At 42.8% G+C, this 23100-nt stretch overlaps 1 protein-coding gene across 5 annotated transcripts; it reads left to right on the forward strand.

Moving 5' to 3' along the window:
• The first annotated feature begins 65 nt into the window (after positions 1-65).
• On the forward strand, positions 66-22649 carry LOC139365051 (nucleolar transcription factor 1-like). 5 transcript variants are annotated; one of them, XM_071102394.1, is made up of 22 exons: positions 66-732; positions 1594-1690; positions 3607-3704; positions 3854-4026; positions 4177-4260; positions 4443-4598; positions 4773-4837; positions 12343-12469; positions 12607-12717; positions 12839-12972; positions 13087-13228; positions 13332-13373; positions 17817-17915; positions 18119-18274; positions 18483-18629; positions 18735-18845; positions 18931-19019; positions 19129-19318; positions 19421-19468; positions 19802-19870; positions 19965-20075; positions 20189-22649. In XM_071102394.1, the coding sequence occupies exons 3-22, from the start codon at positions 3623-3625 to the stop codon at positions 20303-20305; spliced, it is 2253 nt and encodes a 750-aa protein (XP_070958495.1). In that variant the 5' UTR covers positions 66-732; positions 1594-1690; positions 3607-3622; the 3' UTR covers positions 20306-22649. The 5 variants fall into 5 exon arrangements, with proteins under 5 accessions (XP_070958495.1, XP_070958497.1, XP_070958498.1 ...); XM_071102396.1 differs by having other exon boundaries at positions 19802-19855; XM_071102397.1 differs by having other exon boundaries at positions 230-732; positions 3607-3659.
• Positions 22650-23100: the final 451 nt, after the last annotated feature.

Consider the following 23100-nt stretch of genomic DNA (forward strand, 5'->3'; position numbering starts at 1 on the left):
GTCATTTGTTTCCAATGGATCTGGCTGTCTGGATTGGATGGCTGGATTTACGCCCCCAAACTGACAAGGTGGAGTTGGAAGAAATTACATGAGTGAGAAAATGAAACCGTCAAATAGGCTACTCGACTTTGCAAATAGGAGCACCACTAAAAGTATAGGCCTATCCATGGAATACAATTCCAGTATCGTTTTCGCAATCTGTCAACAGAGTTAGCGCTGGCATGAATATATGTTTATGACACTTTTTTTTCTCAAAATGTTCAATAGGCCTTAACACTGCAGATTGTTATTAAAATGTTAGTTATTATGCTATAATTTGTGAAATTACTTTGATGTAACAACAGCTGACTAAAGTTCCACTTAGATATAGGCAGCTGACTGGGACAAATAACTTTGACTAAAGTATCGGTAGTCTAAAAGATTTGCACTCGCTCATTGTCCTCGGTTGGCAATGGCGGGTCTGAGTGCTAAATGTGGAAAAATAGTATGGCTGTGGGTGATGCGTTCGGCAGCGGGGGAGAGATCGAAAATGCGGATGTCTTTGCTAAGAGAAATGGTCGGATCGAGAGAGCTACGCGTTGAGTGGAAGGAGAAAGCAAGTGAGATGGAGGCGGGGGGAAGTTCCCGTCTCTGCGGGGACTGGAGCGCCTGTGCCCTGGACCGGCGGCGCAGTGCTGGCTAACATTCAACCCAACCCTTGTTCCACAACGAGCTCGACTCACGCTGAGACAGGTAAGGCTCACAGCCACCTCCGTCAATTCGACTGCTCAAAAGCTATATAAAACAAAATTATTTCCACAAACAATTTACGCTCAGTATGGTTTATTTTCTCCCTTGAGTAATTTTTAAAGAACACCTCATCTCGAATGCCTTGTGTTAGCAAAACACTGACTGCTGTAGGGTAGACCATTCCGAGGTCGCCATACCCGAATTTCCTTTCCTTTACCACGGGTAAGAAATGCGAATTATAGGGTCTAAATAATATGGTATAAATTGATCATTTGCATTGATTATGGACCACCGTCAATTTGGAATTTAATTCACCAATGTATCTTATTTTCTGCTAAGAATTTACTATTTCCGCGCCGAGACCTCCATGCGGTTGTTGACAGAACCAGCCGCCTCTCTGGTTAGCCATCATGGATCTCAGTTTAATATCTCACCGTGTGGGCTCGCCCTCTATCTCGCTTGACAACCATCATTGCCAACCTGCGAAAACCAGTCTTTGGTACTGTTATAGTTGCCTATGATCCTGGTGCGGGGCAGGTTAGTTGCACACCCAGGCTTACTTTAAACCCCATTTCTTGCTAAGCATGTAGTGCGCCATCTGAACTTGTCACGGTCGGTATCCTAACTGACTCGCGCTTTGCCTGTAGCATGGCGGCTCTGGAACCATCCTCGCGCCAGTGAACCATTTGCAATCTCGGATGTACAAATATTTCATTCTGTGTGGTGTAAATTTGATACAATGTAACCGCGGATTGAAACCTTGTGAATGATGATAGATTGTAGTTATGTATCCTCATTTCAATTCTGAAGATTAGCGAAGATTGTTACCATTTATTTCCCTTTTTCTTCATTCGTGTGCCTCAGTCTTCAACTCATCCTCGCCACACGGCTACGAAACCTGGTTTACCCCGTGTTCAACAACAGCTGTAAGAAAAGTCGGGGTGGATAGAACCGTTTCACGGTGAGTTTGTTCATTTAAATCGTTGTTTTTCAAGAAACACAATTTGTCTGTCTGAGATAAATGATTTTCTAAACATGATTCTCTTTCATGGAGACGAGGTAAGTGTTCGGGTCGCAGTCGTTTGGAACTGGATTTTTGGGGTTATGCAAAACTAGTAACGTTATGCCGATACGTAATCTTTTGGACGATCAATTACAAATACATTTATCTAGTTAACGTTACCTGCAATATTGATGTAAATGTATATACAAAATAAAAACGTAAATCATGATCCATGGTGAATCCCCTGAAGTTAGCCAAGCTTTAGCTAGCTAGCATAAAAGTTGACTGGTCTGGTGGTGGTTTTCATATTTTAAATTTACAGTAGCTAGCTACTATAACTTTTTTAACCTTAAAATGTATAGATTGTCATTAGACTATTTTCGCAGGTGGCCACCGTGTTGGCTAACATATAGTTGTAAATTAATGGAAATCTGATGGTTGTTAACATAATATAGCTAGCTAGCGAGTTAGCAGCTAGCTAACCATTGCATTGAACCAACGTAGTGCGGTTGCAGCTAGCTAGCGCGGTCGTTGGCTTGGTTGGAGTTTGTGGACCCCCCAAACCATCTTATCATACCAGGATATTACTTTTAAATTTCCCATAAACTGCGTTGATTTATTGGGACACTAGCTAACTATGTCCAACCACTGTTTTAAACGCATCATTAGACCAGCGATAATTGTATCCCCCTTTCGTGCGTACTATATCACCAAGAACGGGTAAACAACAGGCGGGGTGCTGACTGCAGAGTCGACAACACATATCCGAGATCGGTTACGCCTCGCGCAAGAATGTCCTGCTTTTTCGAGTCTTTTTCGGTTTGATTATGGTTGCCCGCTTCGATACTAAAACGATTAAAGCATAGAAACGGGTCTCTGAGGGCTATGCCCAACAATTTAATTTATTATAAAGCGTAATATGTATCCCTCTTTGGCCCCTCACAATAGTCGGCCGATAGAGATTCAAGGCGGAGGCAGGTTTCAATTTCAGCTCAATGTTGGTAGTGTGGCTTTGTCGAGTGGTTCATTTGGTAGTAATGTTCCCTGGCCACCATTCCCCTTCGTTGGAGACCGAAAGCAGATCTCCCGTCCATAGTCAGCTGGTTGCTTACAGCTGCCTCTAAACGTTCGCTTCCTCCTTCTGTGGAACCTCCCCACCACCACTCCGGGAAAATCCTCCATTACCGACCGACAGAAGACATGGTCGACAGAAAGCAAAATGAGTTGCTACTTTAATGTAGAATAAGCTAGCCTATTTTCCAAATCGACATAAAGAACATTACCAGTCGTAGCCTTCTGCGGAGTTATTTGAGATGTGAAACCGTCACAAGCTATAGCCTGTCTCACCGTGTAGCGTAAACGTTTAGGGGCGGTGTAATAAACATTAATAACCATCATGTCGAGGTCGATTTTAATTTCCAGGATTTTTAAAGGCTGGAATTTCTTACCTAATAGCATGTTTGGAATGATTAAAAGCAGTCGAATAATCTCTGTCCAATAAATCTTGTTTTCAGTATCACTTTTACACACTTATTTTAATATGCAAGTCGATATACTAGTAGAATGATATACATTTTTAACCTCTACCTATGCCATTTCAAATGTGTCCAAGCATAATTTTTTCAACATATATTTTTCCTAATATCACAAGGTATATTGGCCAAAGTAGTTTTCTGTTACTTTCTCACATTTGCATGCATTAGGTGTATGCATAGGTAACTATTATGTATACTGTGTAGATTTTTTTTGCTGGCACAGTAGTGAGAGTAAATTGTTGGTAAGATTAACAATGACTCACTGCACCTTGTATATTATTCACAGCCATTAAAAGAAAGGGATAGTGTTTTATTGCGATCTGTTTTGTTTATGTGCAGGTTAAAGAAAGTACAGATGAATGGAGAAATGGACGCGTCCACTAAAGACCAAGGTGAGATCATAGTCAATCAACGTGAGATCATAGTAGTCAATCAAGGTGAGATATAGTCACAACATGGAGCTTCTTCCTTCCATCCCCTTCAGATTATTGTGCAAAATGGAGAGATTCATGATTTAAAAAAACTTCAGCCAGGATAATGGTTGCAGGACAGACAAGCTGATGTGTGTGTCCTTGTGTGGCTATAGTGTGGACGCAGGACGACCTTCTGAATCTGCTAGAGGCTATGAAAGTAAATCTTCCCCAGAAGGACCTGGCCAAGTACAAGACGTCGGAGTCCCATCTGGACTGGGAGAAGGTGGCCTTCAACTCATTCACAGGAGAGATGTGCAAACAGAAGTGGAACGAGGTCTCCAAAGTGGTACGCCATGTCTCTATCATGCTATACTGTGGACTGGTGTATTGTGCATTTGAGAATAAAAGTGGATTTCCAACTCTTGTCAGTTCAATATATACATACTGCGTCTTGCCTTTGCAATGCGTTTTATGTTGTTCTGTGTCTTTGGTTCAGATCCGTAAATTTCGCACATTAACAGAGCTGATTTTTGATGCCCAAGACTTCATCAAAAACCCTTATAAGGGCAAGAAGCTGAAGGTGAGCTGCATATCCTCTCTTTATGATAGACACTATCAGTTGATACTTTCACAGGTGACACATTATTTTCTTAGCAAATTCAGTCATCTGATGACTGATTTGACTGTCTTTTTGTGTGTAATTTTACTCATATTTGGTATTATTCTTTCAAATGATCTTATTTTTTATTTTTCACTGAACAGAAGCATCCAGACTTCCCTAAAAAGCCCCTGACGCCATATTTCCGCTTCTTCATTGAGAAGAGGGCCAAGTATGCCAAGCTGCACCCTGAGATGAGCAACCTAGACCTCACCAAGATCCTCTCCATGAAGTACAGAGGGCTGCCTGACAAAAAGAAGGTCAGAAGCAGGGAGAGAGTGGGAAGGAAAGGAAGAGATGCAGTTAAAGGGAGGGATATAGTGCCGTTTGGGATGGGGGGGGTAAATATGTTCTCCCTGGTAGATACAATTTATTTGAACTGAGTAATTTGCTGATGTTGCTCATGGTCGACTGACTTGTTTTTTTTACAACAGAAAAAATATCTAGAAGACTTCCAGAAAGACAAAGAAACGTTTGGGCACAGCATGTCAAAGTTCAGGTAAGGTTCAAATTTAGGTTATCTGCAACTGGAGTAAATCTATATTTGAAGGGGGGATTTCTCCATTGTGTTGAATGTGTTTTAATTTGCTTGATGAGTATGTTTATTTTTATTTAACCTTTATTTAACTAGGAAAGTCAGTCAAGAACAAATTCTTATTTACAATGACGGCCTACCAAAAGGCAAAAGGCCTCCTGCTGGGATTAAAAATAAAATATAAATATAGGACAAAACACACATCACGACAGGAGACAAAATAACACTACATAAAGAGAGACCTAAGACCACAACATAGCAGGGCAGCAACACATGACAACACAGCATGGTAGCAACACAACATTATAACAACATGGTACAAACATTGGGCACCGACAACAGCGCGAACGGCATGAAGGTAGAGACAATAATACATCACACAAAGCAGCCACAACTGTCAGTAAGAGTGTCCGTGATTGAGTCTTTGAATGAAGAGTTTGAGAATAAACTGTCCAATTTAAGTGTTTGCTGCAGCTCGTTCCAGTCGCTAGTTACAGTGAACTGAGAAGAGGAGCAACCCAAGGATGTGTGTTCTTTGGGGACCTTTAACAGAATGTGACTGGCAGAACGGGTGTTGTATGTGGAGGATGAGGGCTGCAGTAGATATCTCAGATAGGGGGAGTGAGGCTTAAGAGGGTTTAATAAATAAGCATCAAACAGTGGGTCTTGCGATGGGTATACAGAGATGACCAGTTTACAGAGGAGTATAGAGTGCAGTGATGTGTTCTACGGATCACCCCAATCCACAAAAGTGGAGACAAATTTCACCCCAATAACTACCGTGGGATATGCATCAACAGAAACCTTGGGTAAATCCTCTGCGTTATCATTAACAGCAGACTCGTACGTTTCCTCAGTGAAAACAATGTACTGAGCAAATGTCAAATTGGCTTCTTACCATTATTATTGTACGACAGACCACGTATTCACCTTGCACACCCTAATTGACAAACAAACCAAAACAAAGGCAAAGTCTTCTCATACCATGTTGATTTCAAAAGAGCCTTCGACTCAATTCGGCATGTGGGTCTGCTATACAAATTGATGGAAAGTGGTGTTGGGGGAAGGTAGACTGGTGGTTAGAGCGTTGGGCTAGTAACCGAAAGATTGCTAGATCGAATCCCTGAGCTGACAAGGTGAAAATCTGTCGTTCTGCCCCTGAACAAGGCAGTTAACCCACTGTTCCTAGGCCGTCATTGTAAATAAGAATTAGTTCATAACTGACTTGCCTAGTTAAATAATTGGTGGCAAATCTGATGGCTGAATGATTTTTAAAAAATCTAGCCGCTCGAGAGCACCCTTACCTGCCGATCTATAAATTATGTCTCTGTAATCTAGCATGGTCCTCTGAATCAGGGTTAGTTTGGTCGCTGGGTGCGAAAGAGGGACGATTATGATCGAGGAAACCAGCCTGCAGATTTGATATGTGCTGCGATAAGGACAGTGTACCATCTAGCCATACTCCCAAGTACTCGTATGAGGTGACTACCTCAAGCTCTAAACCCTCAGAGGTAGTAATAATACCTGTGGGAAGAGGGGCATTCTTCTTACCAAACCACATAATCTTTGTTTTGGAGGTGTTCAGAACAAGGTAGAGAGTAGAGGTTTAATTAGGGCCGATTTTCAAGTTTTCATAACAATCGGTAATATGCATTTTTGGACACCGATTATGGCCGATTACATTGCCCTCCATGAGGAGACTGCGTGGCAGGCTGACTACCTGTTATGTGAGTGCAGCAAGGAGCCAAGGTAAGGTGCTAGCTAGCATTAAACCTATCTTATAAAAAACAATAAATCTTAACATAATCACTAGTTAACTACACATGGTTGATGATATTATTAGTTTATCTAGCTTGTCCTGCGTTGCATATAATCAATGCGGTGCCTGTTAATTTATCATTGAATCACAGCCTACTTCGCCAAACGGGTGATTTAACGCATTCGTGAAAAGCGCATTTGTGAAAAAAGCACTGTCGTTGCACCAATGTGTACCATAAACATCAATGCCTTTCTTAAAATCAATACACAAGTATATATTCAAGGATATATTTTTAAACCTGCATATTTAGTTAATATTTCCTGCTAACATGAATTTATTTTAACTAGGGAAATTGTGTCACTTCTCTTGCGTTCTGTGCAAGCAGAGTCAGGGTATATGCAGCAGTTTGGGCCGCCTGGCTCGTTGCGAACTGTGTGAAGACCATTTCTTCCTAACAAAGAACGTCATTAATTTGCCAGAATTGTACATAATGACTTAACACTGAAGGTTGTGCAATGTAACAGCAATATTTACACTTAGGGATGCCACCCGTTTGATAACATACGGAACAGTTCCGTATTTCACTGGGGAAAAATTACATTTTGTTTTCTAAATGATAGTTTCCGGATTTGACCATGTTAATGACCTACGGCTCGTATTTCTGTGTTATTATATTATAATTAAGTCTATGATTTGATAGAGCAGTCTGACTGAGTGGTGGTAGGCAGCAGCAGCAGGTTCGTGCATTTGCCAGCAGCTCTTTGCTGTTCTTCAAGCATTGCGCTGTTTTTGACTTCAAGCCTATCAACTCCCGAGATTAGGCTGGCAATACTAAAGTACCTATTAGAACATCCAATAGTCAAAGGTATATTAAATACAAATGGTATAGAGAGAAATAGTCCTATAATAACTATAACTACAACCTAAAACCTCTTACCTGGGAATATTGAAGACATGTTAAAAGGAACCACCAGCTTTCATATGTTCGGAGCAAGGATCTTAAACGTTAGCTTTTTTACATGGCACATATTGCACTTTTACTTTCCTCTCCAACACTGTTTTTGCATTATTTAAACCAAATTGACCATGTTTCATTATTTATTTGAGACTAAATAGATTTTATTGATGTATTAAGTTAAAAATAAGTGTTCATTCAGTATTGTTGTAATGGTCATTATTGCATTTTTATATATATACATACACACACACACACAGTGGGGAGAACAAGTATTTGATACACTGCTGATTTTGCAGGTTTCCCTACTTACAAAGCATGTAGAGGTCTGTAATTTTTTATCATAGGTACCACTTCAACTGTGAGAGACGGAATCTAAAACAAAAATCCAGAAAATCACACTATGATTTTTTAGTAATTAATTAGCATTTTATTGCATGACATAAGTATTTGATACATCAGAAAAGCAGAACTTAATATTTGGTCCAGAAACCTTTGTTTGCAATTACAGAGATCATACGTTTCCTGTAGTTCTTGACCAGGTTTGCACACACTGCAGCAGGGATTTTGACCCCCTTCTCCAGATCCTTCAGGTTTCGGGGCTGTCGCTGGGCAATACGGACTTTCAGCTCCCTCCAAAGATTTTCTATTGGGTTCAGGTCTGGAGACTGGCTAGGCCACTCCAGGACCTTCAGATGCTTCTTACGGAGCCACTCCTTAGTTGCCCTGGCTGTGTGTTTCGGGTCGTTGTCATGCTGGAAGACCCAGCCACGACCCATCTTCAATGCTCTTACTGAGGGAAAGAGGTTGTTGGCCAAGATCTCGCGATACATGGCCCATCCATCCTCCCCTCAATACGGTGCAGTCATCCTGTCCTCTTTGCAGATAAGCATCCCCAAAGAATGATGTTTCCACCACGTGCTTCACGGTTGGGATGGTGTTCTTGGTGTTGTACTCATCCTTCTTCTTCCTCCAAACACGGCGAGCGGAGTTTAGACCAAAAAGCTCTAGTTTTGTCTCATCAGACCACATGACCTTCTCCCATTCCTCCTCTGGATCATCCAGATGGTCATTGGCAAACTTCAGACGGGCCTGGACATGCGCTGGCTTGCGCAGGGGGACCTTGTGTGTGTGTGCTGCAGGATTTGAATCCATGACTGCGTAGAGTCTTACGAATGGTTTTCTTTGAGACTGTGGTCCCAGCTCTCTCCAGGTCATTGACTAGGTCCTACCGTGTAGTTCTGGGCTGATCCCTCACCTTCCTCATGAGCATTGATGCCCCACGAGGTGAGATCTTGCATGGAGCCCCAGGCCGAGGGTGATTGACCGTCATCTTGAACTTCTTCCATTTTCTAATAACTGCGTCAACAGTTGTTGCCTTCTCACCAAGCTGCTTGCCTATTGTCCTGTAGCTCATCCCAGCCTTGTGCAGGTCTACAATTTTATCCCTGATGTCCTTACACAATGGTCTTGGCCATTGTGGAGAGGTTGGAGTCTGTTTGATTGAGTGTGTGGACAGGTGTCTTTTATACAGGTAACACGTTCAAACAGGCGCAGTTAATACAGGTAATGAGTGGAGAACAGGAGGGCTTCTTAAAGAAAACCTAACAGGTCTGTGAGAGCCGGAATTCTTACTGGTTGGTAGGTGATCAAATACTTATGTCATGCAAAAAAATGCAAATTAATTACTTAAAAATCATACAATGTGATTTTTATTTTTTTTTGCCTTCGATTCCGTCTCTCACAGTTCAAGTGTAACTATGATAAAATGACAGACCTCTACATGCTTTTTAAGTAGGAAACACTACTGGTTTTGCAGGTTATCAAATAATTGTTCTCCCCACTGTGTGTGTATATGTGTGTGTATATATATATATATATATGTATCTGCTTTTTTTGGTCCTCCAATAATTGGTATCGGCTTTTTTGGGTCCTCCAATAATCGGTATCGGCGTTGAAAAATCGGTCGACCTCTAGAGAGCTTGTTGGAAACTAAAGGAGAGCATTAGAGCCTAGAGCATTTAACACAAAATCTGGGGAGAGGCCAGCGGAGTATAAGACTATCATCTGCATATAAATGGATGAGAGAGCTTCTTACTGCCTGAGCTATGTTGTTGATGTAAATTGAGAAGAGCGTGGGGCCTAGGATCGAGCCTTGGGGTACTCCCTTGGTGACAGGCAGTGGCTGAGAGAGCAGATTTTGTAACTTTTATACACTGCACTCTTTGAGAGACAAAGTTAGCAAACCAGGCCAAAGACCCCTCAGAGACACCAATACTACTTAGCCAGCCCACAAGAATGGAATGGTCTACCGTATCAAAGCTTTGGCCAAGTCAATAAAAATAGCAGCACAACATTGCTTATAATTAAGGGCTATGGTGACGACATTGAGGACCTTTTTATGGTTGCAGTGACACATCCATAACCTGAGCTGAAACCAGATTGCATACCCGAGAGAATACTATAGACATTAAGAAAGCCAGTCAGTTGATTATTATAGTTTTCCCAACACTTTTGATAAACAGGGCAAAATAGAAATAGGCCTATAACAGTTTGGATCAGATTGATCTCCCCTTTAAATAAAGGATGAACCGTGAAAAGAGAGACAGGCTTGGCGATGATAGGGGCAGCAGGCCTAAAGAAGAAAGGGTCGAAACCATCTGACCCAGATGATTTTTGGGGTCAAGTTTAAGGAGCTCCTTCAGCACCTCGGACTCCGTGACTGCCTGCATGGAGAAACTTTGTTGTGGGGCAGAGGAAAAAGGGAGACACATCAGAGATAGTCGCATTAGAAGGGGTGGGAGATGAGGAAATGTTGGACGGGCAAGGAGGCATGGCTGAGTCATAGGAATTCTGACCTAATGAAGTGGTGATTAAAGAGCTCAGCCATGTGCGTCTTGTCAGTAACAACCACATCATCAACATTAAGGGACATGGGCAGCTGTGAGGAGGAGGGTTTATTCTCCATATCTTTAACTGTTTTCCAGAGCTTCTTGGGGGTTAGACCCATAGAGAGAGAACTGCTCCTTAAAGTAACTAACTTTGGCCTTCCAGATAGCCTGAGTGCACTTATTTCTCATTTGCCTGAACGAGAGCCCGTCAGCCTGAGTATGCGTGTGCCGAGCCTTTCGCCTAATGCAATTCTTGAGGTGGAGTAACTGCAAGATCACGTTTGGACCAGGTGCTGAACCTGTTTTTAATTCTAATTTTCTTTGTGTGCGTGTTTATTAACAATACCACTGAAAATATCAAAAAAGAAGGTCCAAGCGTCTTCGACAGGTGATCAAGCAGATTATATAGGGGCCAGTGCATGAAGACTTGCTCATTTAAAGTTTTTTAGCAAGCGTCTATGACACATCAGGACAGGTTGTTTCACTGACCAGTCATTACGAACACAGGCTGTAAAACATTAACATTAAGGCTGTGTTCATTAAGGTCATTACAGAAAACACCAGACTGATACCTATCAGGATTATTTGTGAGGATAACATTGAGGAGAGTAGCCTTTTCTGGGTGTTTGGAGTCATACCTTGTGGGATTGGTAATAATCTGAGAAAGATTTAGGGAGTCTCATTGCTTTAGGACATGGTCAGGTGGTTTAAGCATGTCTTAGGGCAGTTAGGGTACAGGCCGGTGCAGATGGAGGATGATAGCACCCAGCAACAGTCCAAAAAAAGCTATTTGAAAGTTTTAATGCTTAAAACCAGCAAATCAAATTGTTCGGAGACAGACAACCAAGCACTGAAGGTGATCCTTGGTAAAGATTGCCATTCCCCCACCTTTGGATGATCTGTATTGCCCAAAAAGGTTATAAGCAGAAAGGTTAACATCAGTATTCAAAACACTCTTCCTTAACCAGGTATCAGTAATGACCAACACATCTGGAGCTGTGAACCCAAACTTTCAATTGATCCATTTTAGGTAATAAGCTTCTAGTGTTAACGTGCAGAAAACCCAGGCTTTTACGAGCAGAAATCAGTGAAGCAGATATCAGAGCACAAGTCAGAATTGGGTCTAGCAACAGTAGATGGGCCAGTGTGTACATGCACATTTCCAGATGTCATCAACAGTAATACAATCAAGGCATGGCACAGGGAGAGCTCTGCAGTGCTGATTTATGACATCTGAATGTGCATCAGATGGCAACAAGATCCTATTGTACAGCAATTTCATCAGGTAACATGAATGCAAAGCCGGCGAGAGGTGGTTAGAATAGGATGGAAGGTCAAAAGTCAGTGTAACCAATAGTCAGAGTCCCGAGTGTGGGAACAAACAGTCTGTCCCACGGTTTGGTAAAGAAAGTTTGTAATCAACAAAGCATGCAGGAGTCATGAGGCAAATAGAAAAATGCACAAGATAAAAAATTTGCCATTGTAAGTTCAGAGTCACTCGCCCCAACAGTGCGTGTGTGCTGGAGGCGAGCGAAATCTCAGGAGAGAGGGGAGTGTGGTGGGGGTACCTGTACCAGACAGGGGGAGACAGGACAGGGGGAGACAGGCCAGGGCAGACGGTGAACAGATCGCCAGGTGGAATCCAAGCAGCAGTGCAGCAGGCAACGGGAGTAGGTGTTAGGGTTTCGGTTCGAAGACCATGCTGTGGAGGGTAGCATCCTGCATATGTCCCTGCCGAAAAGTCAAAGTTTATCTAACTCCAAGTCTATCCTTTTGTTAAAAAAAAACATGTTGAAAATGTGAGAGCTCACATGCAGCTGTCTCTCTCTCTCACAGTAGTCATTGGGTTTCTGTGTGACTATAGGGAGGACCATCCTGACCTGGTGGAGAGCATGGCAAAGAAAGGTTCTAATGTGCCAGAGAAACCCAGGACGCCTCAGCAGCTATGGTACAGTCACGAGAAGAAGGCCTTCCTCAAAACACACGCAGACGTGAGTTACGCTTTTCAGGACCGTTTGTTAGCACCTTCAAAACCACAATGTTGACACTCAAAGCTAACATGCTGAAGTTGAACTATGTCCATCTGAAGCAACGTATATGTTCTTGAAACTATAATATCTGTTACTAGGCGACCACCAAAGACATTAAAGACAGTCTTGGGAAGCAGTGGACACAGCTGTCAGACAAAAAGAGACTCAAGTGGATTGCCAAGTCCCTGGAGATGCACAAAGCATATGAGGTGAGAGCATCCTCAAATATGAGGCACAAGACTCTGAAGATAGCCAAATTACTGCCTGACTTGGGTATTTCCAAGAGTGTTAATTGATTTTTAACCCGTGACCCCTGTTTGTTTTCCACAGGAGGTGATGAAGGGCTTCATTGAGACTCACCCAGAGCTCAACATGAGCAACGAGGACATCGTCAAGTCCACCCTTACCAAGGCTGAGAGACATCTGAAGGACAAATCTGATGGCAGGCCAGACAAACCACCCCCGTGAGTACTAATCCACACCAGCACACTTTTAATCTTACCACTGGCTGATCACACTGTTAACTGGACATGGTGACGAGGGTTGTGACCGTGTTGTGTATTCTGTGTGTGTTTTAGGAATGGTTACTCCATGTTCTGTGCTGAGTTGATGTCTAGTATGAAGGACGTGCCCAGTACAGAGCGCATGGTCATGTGCAGCCAGCAGTGGAAGCTGCTGAAACAGAACGAGAAGGACGGCTACCAGAAACGCTGCGAGCAGGTCTGTACTTCACTAGCAGGTGGACTGTTCCCTCCAATGTTGACTTTTTGGACATACTGTCAGAAGTCCTAAGTGCTCAACTTTTCACAATTCTGTTTTTCAGAGAAAGAAAGAATACGAAGTCGAGATGAACCGGTTTCTTTGTGTAAGTTTGTTTTTCTACATGTATGTGTGTGTCTGTATACAGTTGAATTTGGACGTTTACATACACTGACACAGAACCCAAACTGGCTGCGCGCGTGTGCGATCGTGCATAAATGAATTTTGTCCCCCCACACCAAACGTGATCACGACACGCAGGTTAAAATATCAAAACAAACTCTGAACCAATTACATTAATTTGGGGACAGGTCGAAAAGCATAAAACATGTATGGCAATTTAGCTAGCTTGCACTTGCTAGCTAATTTGTCCTATTTAGCTAGCTTACTGTTACTAGCTAATTTGTCCAGGGATATAAACATTGAGTAATTTATTCATAAATGCACAAGGTCCGCCACTCCGACAATTAATCCACACATAAAACGGTCAACTGAATCATTTCTAGTCATCTCTCCTCCTTTCAGTCTTTTTCGTCTTTAAACTTATATGGTGATTGGCATCTATTATTATCGTGTTACCACGGCGACCGGCAACACAGTTCGTCTTTCAATCACCCACGTGGGTATAACCAATGAGGAGATGGCATGTGGGTACCTGCTTCTATAAGCCAGCAGCATTCTACCCTGCATCCCACTGCTGGCTTGCTTCTGAAGCTAACCAGGTTTGGTCCCTGGATGGGAGACCAGATGCTGCTGGAAGTGGTGTTGGAGGGCCAGTAGGGGGCACTCTTTCCTCTGGTCTAAAAAATATTCCAATGCCCCAGGGCAGTGATTGGGGACACTGCTCTGTGTAGGGTGCTGTCTTTCGGATGGGACGTTAAATGGGTGTCCTGACTCTCTGAGATCATTAAAGGTCCCATGGCACTTATCGTAAGAGTAGGGGTGTTAACCCCGGTGTCCTGGCTAAATACCCAAGCTGTCCCTCATACCATCATGGTCACCTAATCATCCCCAGCTTACAATTGGCTCATTCATCCCCCTCCTCTCCCCTGTAACTATTCCCCCAGGTCGTTGCTGTAAATGAGAATGTGTTCTCAGTCAACTTACCTGGTACAATATATACAGTGGGGAGAACAAGTATTTGATACACAGCCGATTTTGCAGGTTTCCCTACTTACAAAGCATGTTGAGGTCTGTAATTTTTTTTATCATAGGTACACTTGAACTGTTAGACGAAATCTAAAACAAAAATCCAGAAAATCACATTGTATGATTTTTAAGTAATTCATTTGCATTTTATTGCATGACATAAGTATTTGATCACCTTCCAACCAGTAAGAATTCCGGCTCTCACAGACCTGTTAGTTTTTCTTTAAGAAGCCCTCCTGTTCTCCACTCATTACCTGTATTAACTGCACCTGTTTGAACTCGTTACCTGTATAAAAGACACCTGTCCACACACTCAATCAAACAGACTCCAACCTCTCCACAATGGCCAAGACTAGAGAGCTGTGTAAGGACATCAGGGATAAAATTGTAGACCTGCACAAGGCTGCGGTGGGCTACAGGACAATAGTCAAGCAGCTTGGTGAGAAGGCAACAACTGTTGGCGCAATTATTAGAAAATGGAAGAAGTTCAAGATGACGGTCAATCACCCTCTGTCTGGGGCTCCATGCAAGATCTCACCTTGTGGGGCATCAATGATCATGAGGAAGGTGAGTGATCAGCCCAGAACTACACGGCAGGACCTGGTCAATGACCTGAAGAGAGCTGGGACCACAGTCTCAAAGAAAACCATTCGTAAGACTCTACGCAGTCATGGATTAAAATCCTGCAGCGCACGCACGGTCCCCCTGCTCAAGCCAGCGCATGTCCAGGCCCATCTGAAGTTTGCCAATGACCATCTGGATGATCCAGAAGAGGAATGGGAGAAGGTCATGTGGTCTGATGAGACAAAAATAGAGCTTTTTGGTCTAGACTCCACTCGCTGTGTTTGGAGGAAAAAGGAGGATGAGTTACAACCCCAAGAACACCATCCCAACCATGAAGCATGGAGGTGGAAACATCATTCTTTGGGGATGCTTTTCTGCAAAGGGGACAGGACGACTGCACCGTATTGAGGGGAGGATGGATGGGGCCATGTATCACGAGATCTTGGCCAACGACCTCCTTCCCTCAGTAAGAGCATTGAAGATGGGTTGTGGCTGGGTCTTCCAGCATGACAACGACCCGAAACACACAGCCAGGGCAACTAAGGAGTGGCTCCGTAAGAAGCATCTCGAGGTCCTGGAGTGGCCTAGCCAGTCTCCAGACCTGAACCCAATAGAACATCTTTGGAGGGAGCTGAAAGTCCGTATTGCCCAGCGACAGCCCCAAAACCTGAAGGATCTGGAGAAGGTCTGTATGGAGGAGTGGGCCAAAATCCCTGCTGCAGTGTGTGCAAACCTGGTCAAGAACTACAGGAAACGTATGATCTCTGTAATTGCAAACAAAGGTTTCTGGACCAAATATTAAGTTCTGCTTTTCTGATGTATCAAATACTTATGTCATGCAATAAAATGCAAATTAATTACTTAAAAATCATACAATGTGATCTTCTGGATTTTTGTTTTAGATTCCGTCTCACAGTTGAAGTGTACCTATGATAAAAATGACAGACCTCTACATGCTTTGTAAGTAGGAAACACTGACGATTTTGCAGGTTATCAAATACTTGTTCTCCCCACTGTATATATTTTTTTTTAAACAAGGAGATGCAGGACTTTCAGCGCGAGCTGCGTCAGAAATAGAAAGGACTTCTATTTTAGCCCGTGGCAACGGAAACGCTCGTTGACGCGCAATAATTAAATAACATAGATTTCTACATTTATTTAGCAACGCTCGCGCACGCGACACTTGCGGTGTAGTCAGGGTATTAGGTTGGACTCATTAACTTGTTTTTCAACCACTCCACAAATTTCTTGTTAACAAACTATAGTTTTGGCAAGTCTGTTAGGACATCTACTTTGCGCATGACACAAGTAATTTTTCCAACAATTGTTTACAGATAGATTATTTCACTTATAAATTCACTATCACAATTCCAGTGGTTCAGAAATGTACATACACTAAGTTGACTGTGACTTTAAACCGCTTGGAGAATTCATGGCTTTAGAAGCTTCTGGTAGGCTATTTGACATCATTTGAGTCAATTGGAAGTTGTACCTGTGGATGTATTTCAAGGCCTACCTTCAAACTCAGTGCCTCTTTGCTTGACATCATGGGAGAATCAAAAGAAATCAGCCAAGACCTCAGAAAAAAATGTGTAGACTTCCACAAGTCTGGTTCATCCTTCGGAGCAATTTCCAAATGCCTGAAGGTACCACATTCATCTGTACAAACAATAGTACGCAAGTATAAACACCAAGGGACCACGCAGCCATCAAACCGCTCAGGAAGGAGACGCGTTCTGTCTCTTAGAGATGAACGTACTTTGTTGCGAAAAGTGCAAATCAATTCCGGAACAACAGCAAAGGACCGTGTGAAGATGCTGGAGGAAACCGGTACAAATGTATGTATATCCACAGTAAAACAAGTCCTATATTGACATAACCTGAAAGGCTGCTCAGCAAGGAAGAAGCCACTACTCCAAATCCGCCATAACAAAGCCAGACTCTGGTTTGCAACTGCACATGGGGACAAAGATCGTACTTTTTGGAGAAATGTCCGCTGGTCTGATGAAACCAAACTGTTTGGCCACAATGACCATCGTTATGTTTGGAAGAAACAGGGGGAGGCTTGCAAGCCGAAGAACACCATCCCAACCGTGAAGCACGGGGGTGGCAGCATGATGTTGTGGGGGTGCTTTGCTGCAGGAGGGACTGGTGCACTTCACAAAATAGATGGAATCATGAGGCTGGAAAATTATGTGGATATTTTGAAGCAACATCTCAAGACATCAGTTAAAACTTGGTCGCAAATGGGTCTTCCAAATCAATGATACCAAGCATGCTTCCAAAGTTGTGGCAAAATGGCTTAAGGACAATAAAGTCAAGGTATGGGAGTGGCCATAACAAAGCCCTGACCTCCTATAGAAAATTTGTGGGCAGAACTGAAATAGCGTGTGCGAGCAAGGAGGCCTGCAAACCTGACTCAGCTACACCAGCTCTGTCAGGAGGAATGGGCCAAAATTCACCCAACTTATTGTGGGAAGCTTATGGAAGGCTATCCAAAACATTTGACCCAAGTTAAACAATTTAAAGGCAATGCTACCAAATACTAATTGAGTGTATGTAAACTTCTGACCCACTTGGAATGTGATGAAAGAAATAAAAGCTGAAATAAATCATTCTCTCTACTATTATTCTGACATTTCACATTCTTAAAATAACGTGTTGATCCTAACTGACCTAAAACAGGGAATTTTTACTGGGATTAAATGTCAGGAATTGTGAAAAACTGAGTTTAAATGTATTTGGCTAAGGTGTATGTAAACATCCAACTTCAACTGTTTCTAGTGAATGAGAGCAGAGGCAGTATGTATGTTATTTACTCAGTGTCTGTCTGCAGAGTATATCAGAGGAGGAGCAGCAGCGTGTGCTGGGGGAGCAGAAGATGATTGGCTTTAAGAAGGGCAGCGGGGGCAGCAAAAAGAAGAGCAGAGCAAAGGTAAGTCCCACAATGCGTCAGTATCACTCACCTCATCAGCTCCACATATTTCACAATAACAATCATAAGGAAGTATGAAATGGAGATGACTGTAATTTTATCAATCTCAGACAAAATAGATATTGACTGTAGTATGCATTATTTCAGAGGGGATCAATAAAGTTGTATTGAATTGAAAAAAGCTCCCATCGCTTACATTGCAGCCTAGCCCAGAGAAGCCCAAAAGGCCCATCTCGGCCATGTTCATCTTCTCTGAAGAGAAACGTCCCAAGCTGCAGCAAGAGCGACCAGACCTGTCTGACAGTGAGCTCACCAGGCTGCTGGCACGCATGTGGAACGAGCTCTCAGATAAGAAGAAGGTACACATCCCAGTTTAATACACACTACCATAGTGCAGTTGAGGGAGGGTTCTGAGCAGTAAGAAGCAGTATATAAATAACTATGGTATAGAATAAAATGCAGTACAATGCATGACTGCATCGGCTTGTGTCGCTGAAAGGGGATTTCTGGTTTCAGCCTCTACCTGTGATTGTTATCTAAATAATTGACGTTGTCTTCCCCCTGTAGGAGAAGTACAAGCGCCTTGAGACGGTCCTGAAGGCAGAGTCTGTGAAGAAAGGACAAGAGGAGCGCAGCCAGCTGCCAGACACCCCCAAGACTGCACAGGACATCTGGCAGCAGAGCGTCATAGGAGACTACCTGGCCAGGTTCAAGGTGGGTGACACAACTATGACCTTGGATCAGGACTGCCTTTTAAAGCATGTCAACTGCTTCTCCCCTTGTCCTGACTATCTACCTCATTCCTCCTGTGCTTTACAGAACGACCGGCCAAAAGCCCAGAAAGCCATGGAAGCCACTTGGAACACCATGGAGAAGAAGGAGAAAATCATGTGGATTAAGAAGGCAGCTGAGGACCAGAAACGATACGAGGTAAGTGGAATCCAATGTGTCAAAGGCAGAGGCCCCAGACATTTAAGTGTCCATTGAGACTTACTGGCACTCTTTTTGCTGACAGAGGGAGCTGAGTGAGATGCGCTCTCCTGCAACCATCATTGCCTCAGGGAAGAAGATGAAATTTGACGGTGAACCCAAGAAACCCCCATCGTGAGTGTATTTCTGATGGAGTGCTTCTGTCTGTGTTTTTGCTAAACGTACTTTACTGTGTTCTTCTATAACTATATATTGATCTAGGATTTGTAAACGTACCTTTCAGGAATGGCTACCAGAAGTTCTCTCAGGAGATGCTGTCCAACGGAGAGCTGAACCACCTCCCTATGAAGGAACGCATGGGGGAGATCGGGGGCCGCTGGCAGAGGCAGCCCCAGAAGGAGAAGGACCGCTACAAAAAGATCGCTGAGGAGAAACAGAAGCTGTACAAAGTAGAGCTGGAGCGGTGGCTGGCGGTACGCCATCTTTGATTTGTTGCAGACACTAAGTGCATTGAACATCCTAGAAATTGTGTGCCTGTAATGACCTGACGAATTTAAATGTCCCTGCTTTCACAGAGCTTGTCCTCACAAGAAAGAAATGTGTACAAGGAGTACAACTCACAAGTAAGTCGTCCGTGCTATTCTATTATGCCTTAGAGTGAGTGTTATTTTTATTTATTTTACCTTTATTTAACCAGGCAAGTCAGTTAAGAACAAATTCTTATTTTCAATGACGGCCTGGGAACAGTGGGTTAACTGCCTGTTCAGGGGCAGAACGACAGATTTGTACCTTGTCAGCTCGGGGGTTTGAACTCGCAACCTTCCGGTTACTAGTCCAACGCTCTAACCACTAGGCTACCCTGCCACCCCGTTATGACAAACTCTCCCTGTAGTTGCTGGCAAATTAACATGTAAACAAACTGAGTGTTAATCTTAATCTCCTATTGTCTTCCTCAGAAAAGAAAAACCCCAGTGAAACCAGGAGGCACTGCAGCCAAAGTTAAGGCCAAGGTAACCAAGAAGTCTGTAAGTCCCAGCTCTGTTTACCACTCTACTTTTAATTTTACTACTCTGCTCTAAGTCAAACATCATTCATCTCTGACAATCAATCTTCCCCCAGGACACAGAGGACGAGGATGATGATGACGAGGAGTTAGAGAAGGAGGCTGCCTCATCAGATAACGATTCGTCCAGTGCCGAGGACAGTGAGGAGGAAGATGATGATGACGATGTTAGTTTTCAGACTTGTGTGAAATTCATCATTGCTGTTGGAAATTATAATGGTGCCCTTGACTGACATGACATGAGGCTAATGTTCTTGTTGTGCGACACCTCTTCTTGTAGAATGAGGAAGACGACGATGATGATGATGAGGAGGCGGAGGATAAAGAGAACAAGTCAGAGGGGAGTAGCAGCAGTGACTCGAGCTCAGTGGAGACATCGGACTCTGATTCAGACTGAAACTGGTCCATGGTGACCCAAGAGAGACTGAGCAGCGCTGAGCCAAGAGTTCAGGGAGCGCTGCTACTGTGCTGGCCCTGCTCTCCTCACAACCCACTACCAGAGGGAGCCCCTGCCCCACCATGTCCATTTCTCACTCGCTTTCTCTCTTCTGTGTTTCTTCATTGTTGTTCTGTACAAGGAGGGTGAAGACCCTAACACCACCACATCATGTCCTTCATCTGTTATTCCTCCAACCCTGCCTTGACCTGCTCCCCTGCCCAGCCCACACAGCGCTGGGTTCAGGTGGGGACATTTGGCTTCCTTTCTATATTCTGTGACTAATAGGTTTCTATTAGCTTTTTTTGGTGTGACTTGATTTTGGCGCCATCCTGTTTTGTCTGTCTGTCAGATGCTAGAGGCCACGGTTGTGAAGGGGGGAGCGGGGAGTTGTGAACAGGCCTCCGAGAGCCAAAGAACCTATTTGTCTGTGGGATTATTTTGGGGTGGGGGGTGCAGGGGACCAAATAATTGCACTCTTGAGAATGTTTCCTTTAGTCTTTTGTTCTTCAGCGCCTCTCAACTTTCTTCCTGCTCTCAATGTGTATGTTTTAATTATTAGGTTCTTAACGAGGTGGTATCTTCAGGAAAAATTAAGCCATTATGAATGTCTATTGTTGTTGCTGGAAATTTAGAGGAGATGTATTCATCCACAGTTTTAGTTAGATTTTGATGCATTTAGAAAAATGGCTTTTACCTGTCTTTGACAGGTGTTCAAGTTCAAAGGTGACTGACAGTGTATTTATTTATGCTACATAGAAATGCGTCCAAGCTTTTTTGGGGGACAATTTCAAGGGTCTTTGTGGAGCAAGTCCAAGACAATTCTGTTTGACTCATGTTGGTTCTCATGTTGATTTTTCAGTTTAGATTTGTTCATCCACTGGCCTGTTGAACAGAATAAATAATGAATGTTTCTTAGTGGTATCAAAGGAATATATCGTTTATCGATTAAGAGTTTTTGCTTGCCACTCTTACAGAGTAGTTATTTTTGCCCGGACTGCAGATATGAGATTTAATTCCAAACAGACTATGTTGTACAATTTAATATTGGTTTTGATTTCTTCCTTGAACCACTGTTTTACACTTCTATTTGATCTAAAGCTGATTTAATGAATTTGTTTTAATAATGTCGAGGGCTGTGGTCAGTTCCATTTGAAATCAGGGATAGATTGAAATGGATCCATTTAGTTATTTTAAATTAAATAAAATTGACCCCAACCCTGATATTCTTTTAGTCGAAGTATCCCAAAAAAGCTTTGCACTTAATGTAAGCCTGTCCCATGCTTACTGTGGTCAACAGTCAACTGTTCAGCCCCTTCATGTGTTTGTGAGAGCGACTGCATTGGTGTGTGCTGTCTGCATCCTGTGTTTGACTGTGGCTTCGATTATCTACTCTTCTCCGTGTGTGTACTTCTCCACTGCCCAAGGATTAAAAACATTTGCTTGGTGAGAGAATGGGCTAGACTGTGTTCCTAAAAATGTTTCTTACACCAGTTGCATGCTTTTAAATCCTTGAGGGGCAGTGAACGAGTTTGCACTTAGGGGAGAAGGGTACAGAACCCGACTGCAATCTGTGAAGGATGTATGTGCCTGTGTGGTGTAGGAGGCACTTCTCATCCCATTACAACACAAACACTTTGATGTAGATTTTTTAAATGCCCTTTTCTCAAAATGATTCAAGCTGAGTTATGTGTGGTCCTGTTGGTTACCAGCACAAGGACAGATGTTAGACGACCCACTGGACAGGTTATGTCATAAGTTTAACTTGTTTCCAGGGCAGTACAATGGGTTAACAATGGCCCCAATTTTAAATGGGACTGAGTTAGTCCATTTCTAAATCTCATAATTGTTGACTGAATAACACCAGCATGGTGGGCTATATATGATTTGGTGAAGGGAATGTGGGAAATGTTATGGAGGGTGGGATACTGGATTCGGGAAAGGGATTTGGGGAAAGGTGTTGCCAATGGGGAAACATGTTGTATGGTATTTGTAAATATTGCTTTTTTTGTATTGTGTGGAATTACTTTGATTTGTAGTTTGATTTATTTGGCCAAGTCTTGTCAGTGGCTCCGTCGGAGGTGTGAGTCCATTGCTTGCAGGGGAAACGTTTTGGATTGTGTTTGTCCGTTTTAGTTATTATCTCTCCCCATGTTGGTTTCTTTGTATAAATGACTAAATGAGAACGGCTTTACAGATTTGTACTGCTGATCATTTGACACATTTTTGATGTTTTCTATAGCGGAGGGTGTTATGTCCCTGCTATTTAAGCATTTGGCAAATAAACTTGGTCTTTAATAAAGTATACATATTGCATTCATTCTTTTTTACAAATGATTGTAGGTGTTATGTGATGGATGTTGAAGACAATTGCCTAATGATAATGGACCACCTCAAATATGTTCGAAATGCCGACCAAACAATAGTGTCCTAAATAAATTGATAAATTAGAATTTCGTCAGATATTTACAACTAGATATATATATATAACCTAATCTGTGATTTGGTTGTTTCATGAGAACTAATCGATAAACGATAACCGTGATTATTTCACCTCTTCCCTTTCCGTCAATAACATAAATGGGCACTCGCGAGAGGGGGCGGATCCAGACAGCCGAGGTTTTTTTCTATTTAATTATTGCATATCCAATTATAAATGAAATGTATACACTTAAGTACACTCGAGTTGATTAGAAGTTAATTCCCTTTCTCTGCCATTTCCCCCTACTTTAGGCCAAGTAAAACGGCACGGAGTA

This window comes from Oncorhynchus clarkii, chromosome 13 (assembly GCF_045791955.1).
Source record: "Oncorhynchus clarkii lewisi isolate Uvic-CL-2024 chromosome 13, UVic_Ocla_1.0, whole genome shotgun sequence".
Classification (NCBI taxonomy): Eukaryota; Metazoa; Chordata; class Actinopteri; order Salmoniformes; family Salmonidae; genus Oncorhynchus; species Oncorhynchus clarkii.

Bases quoted from the DNA above. Each gene is read 5' to 3' on its own strand.
- LOC139365051 (XM_071102394.1), top strand. From the start codon at position 3,623: ATGAATGGAGAAATGGACGCGTCCACTAAAGACCAAGGTGAGATCATA. The intron at 4,838-12,342 runs GTAAGGTTCAAA...GTGTGACTATAG, and splicing joins CACAGCATGTCAAAGTTCAG to GGAGGACCATCCTGACCTGG. The intron at 13,374-17,816 runs GTAAGTTTGTTT...GTCTGTCTGCAG, and splicing joins AGATGAACCGGTTTCTTTGT to AGTATATCAGAGGAGGAGCA.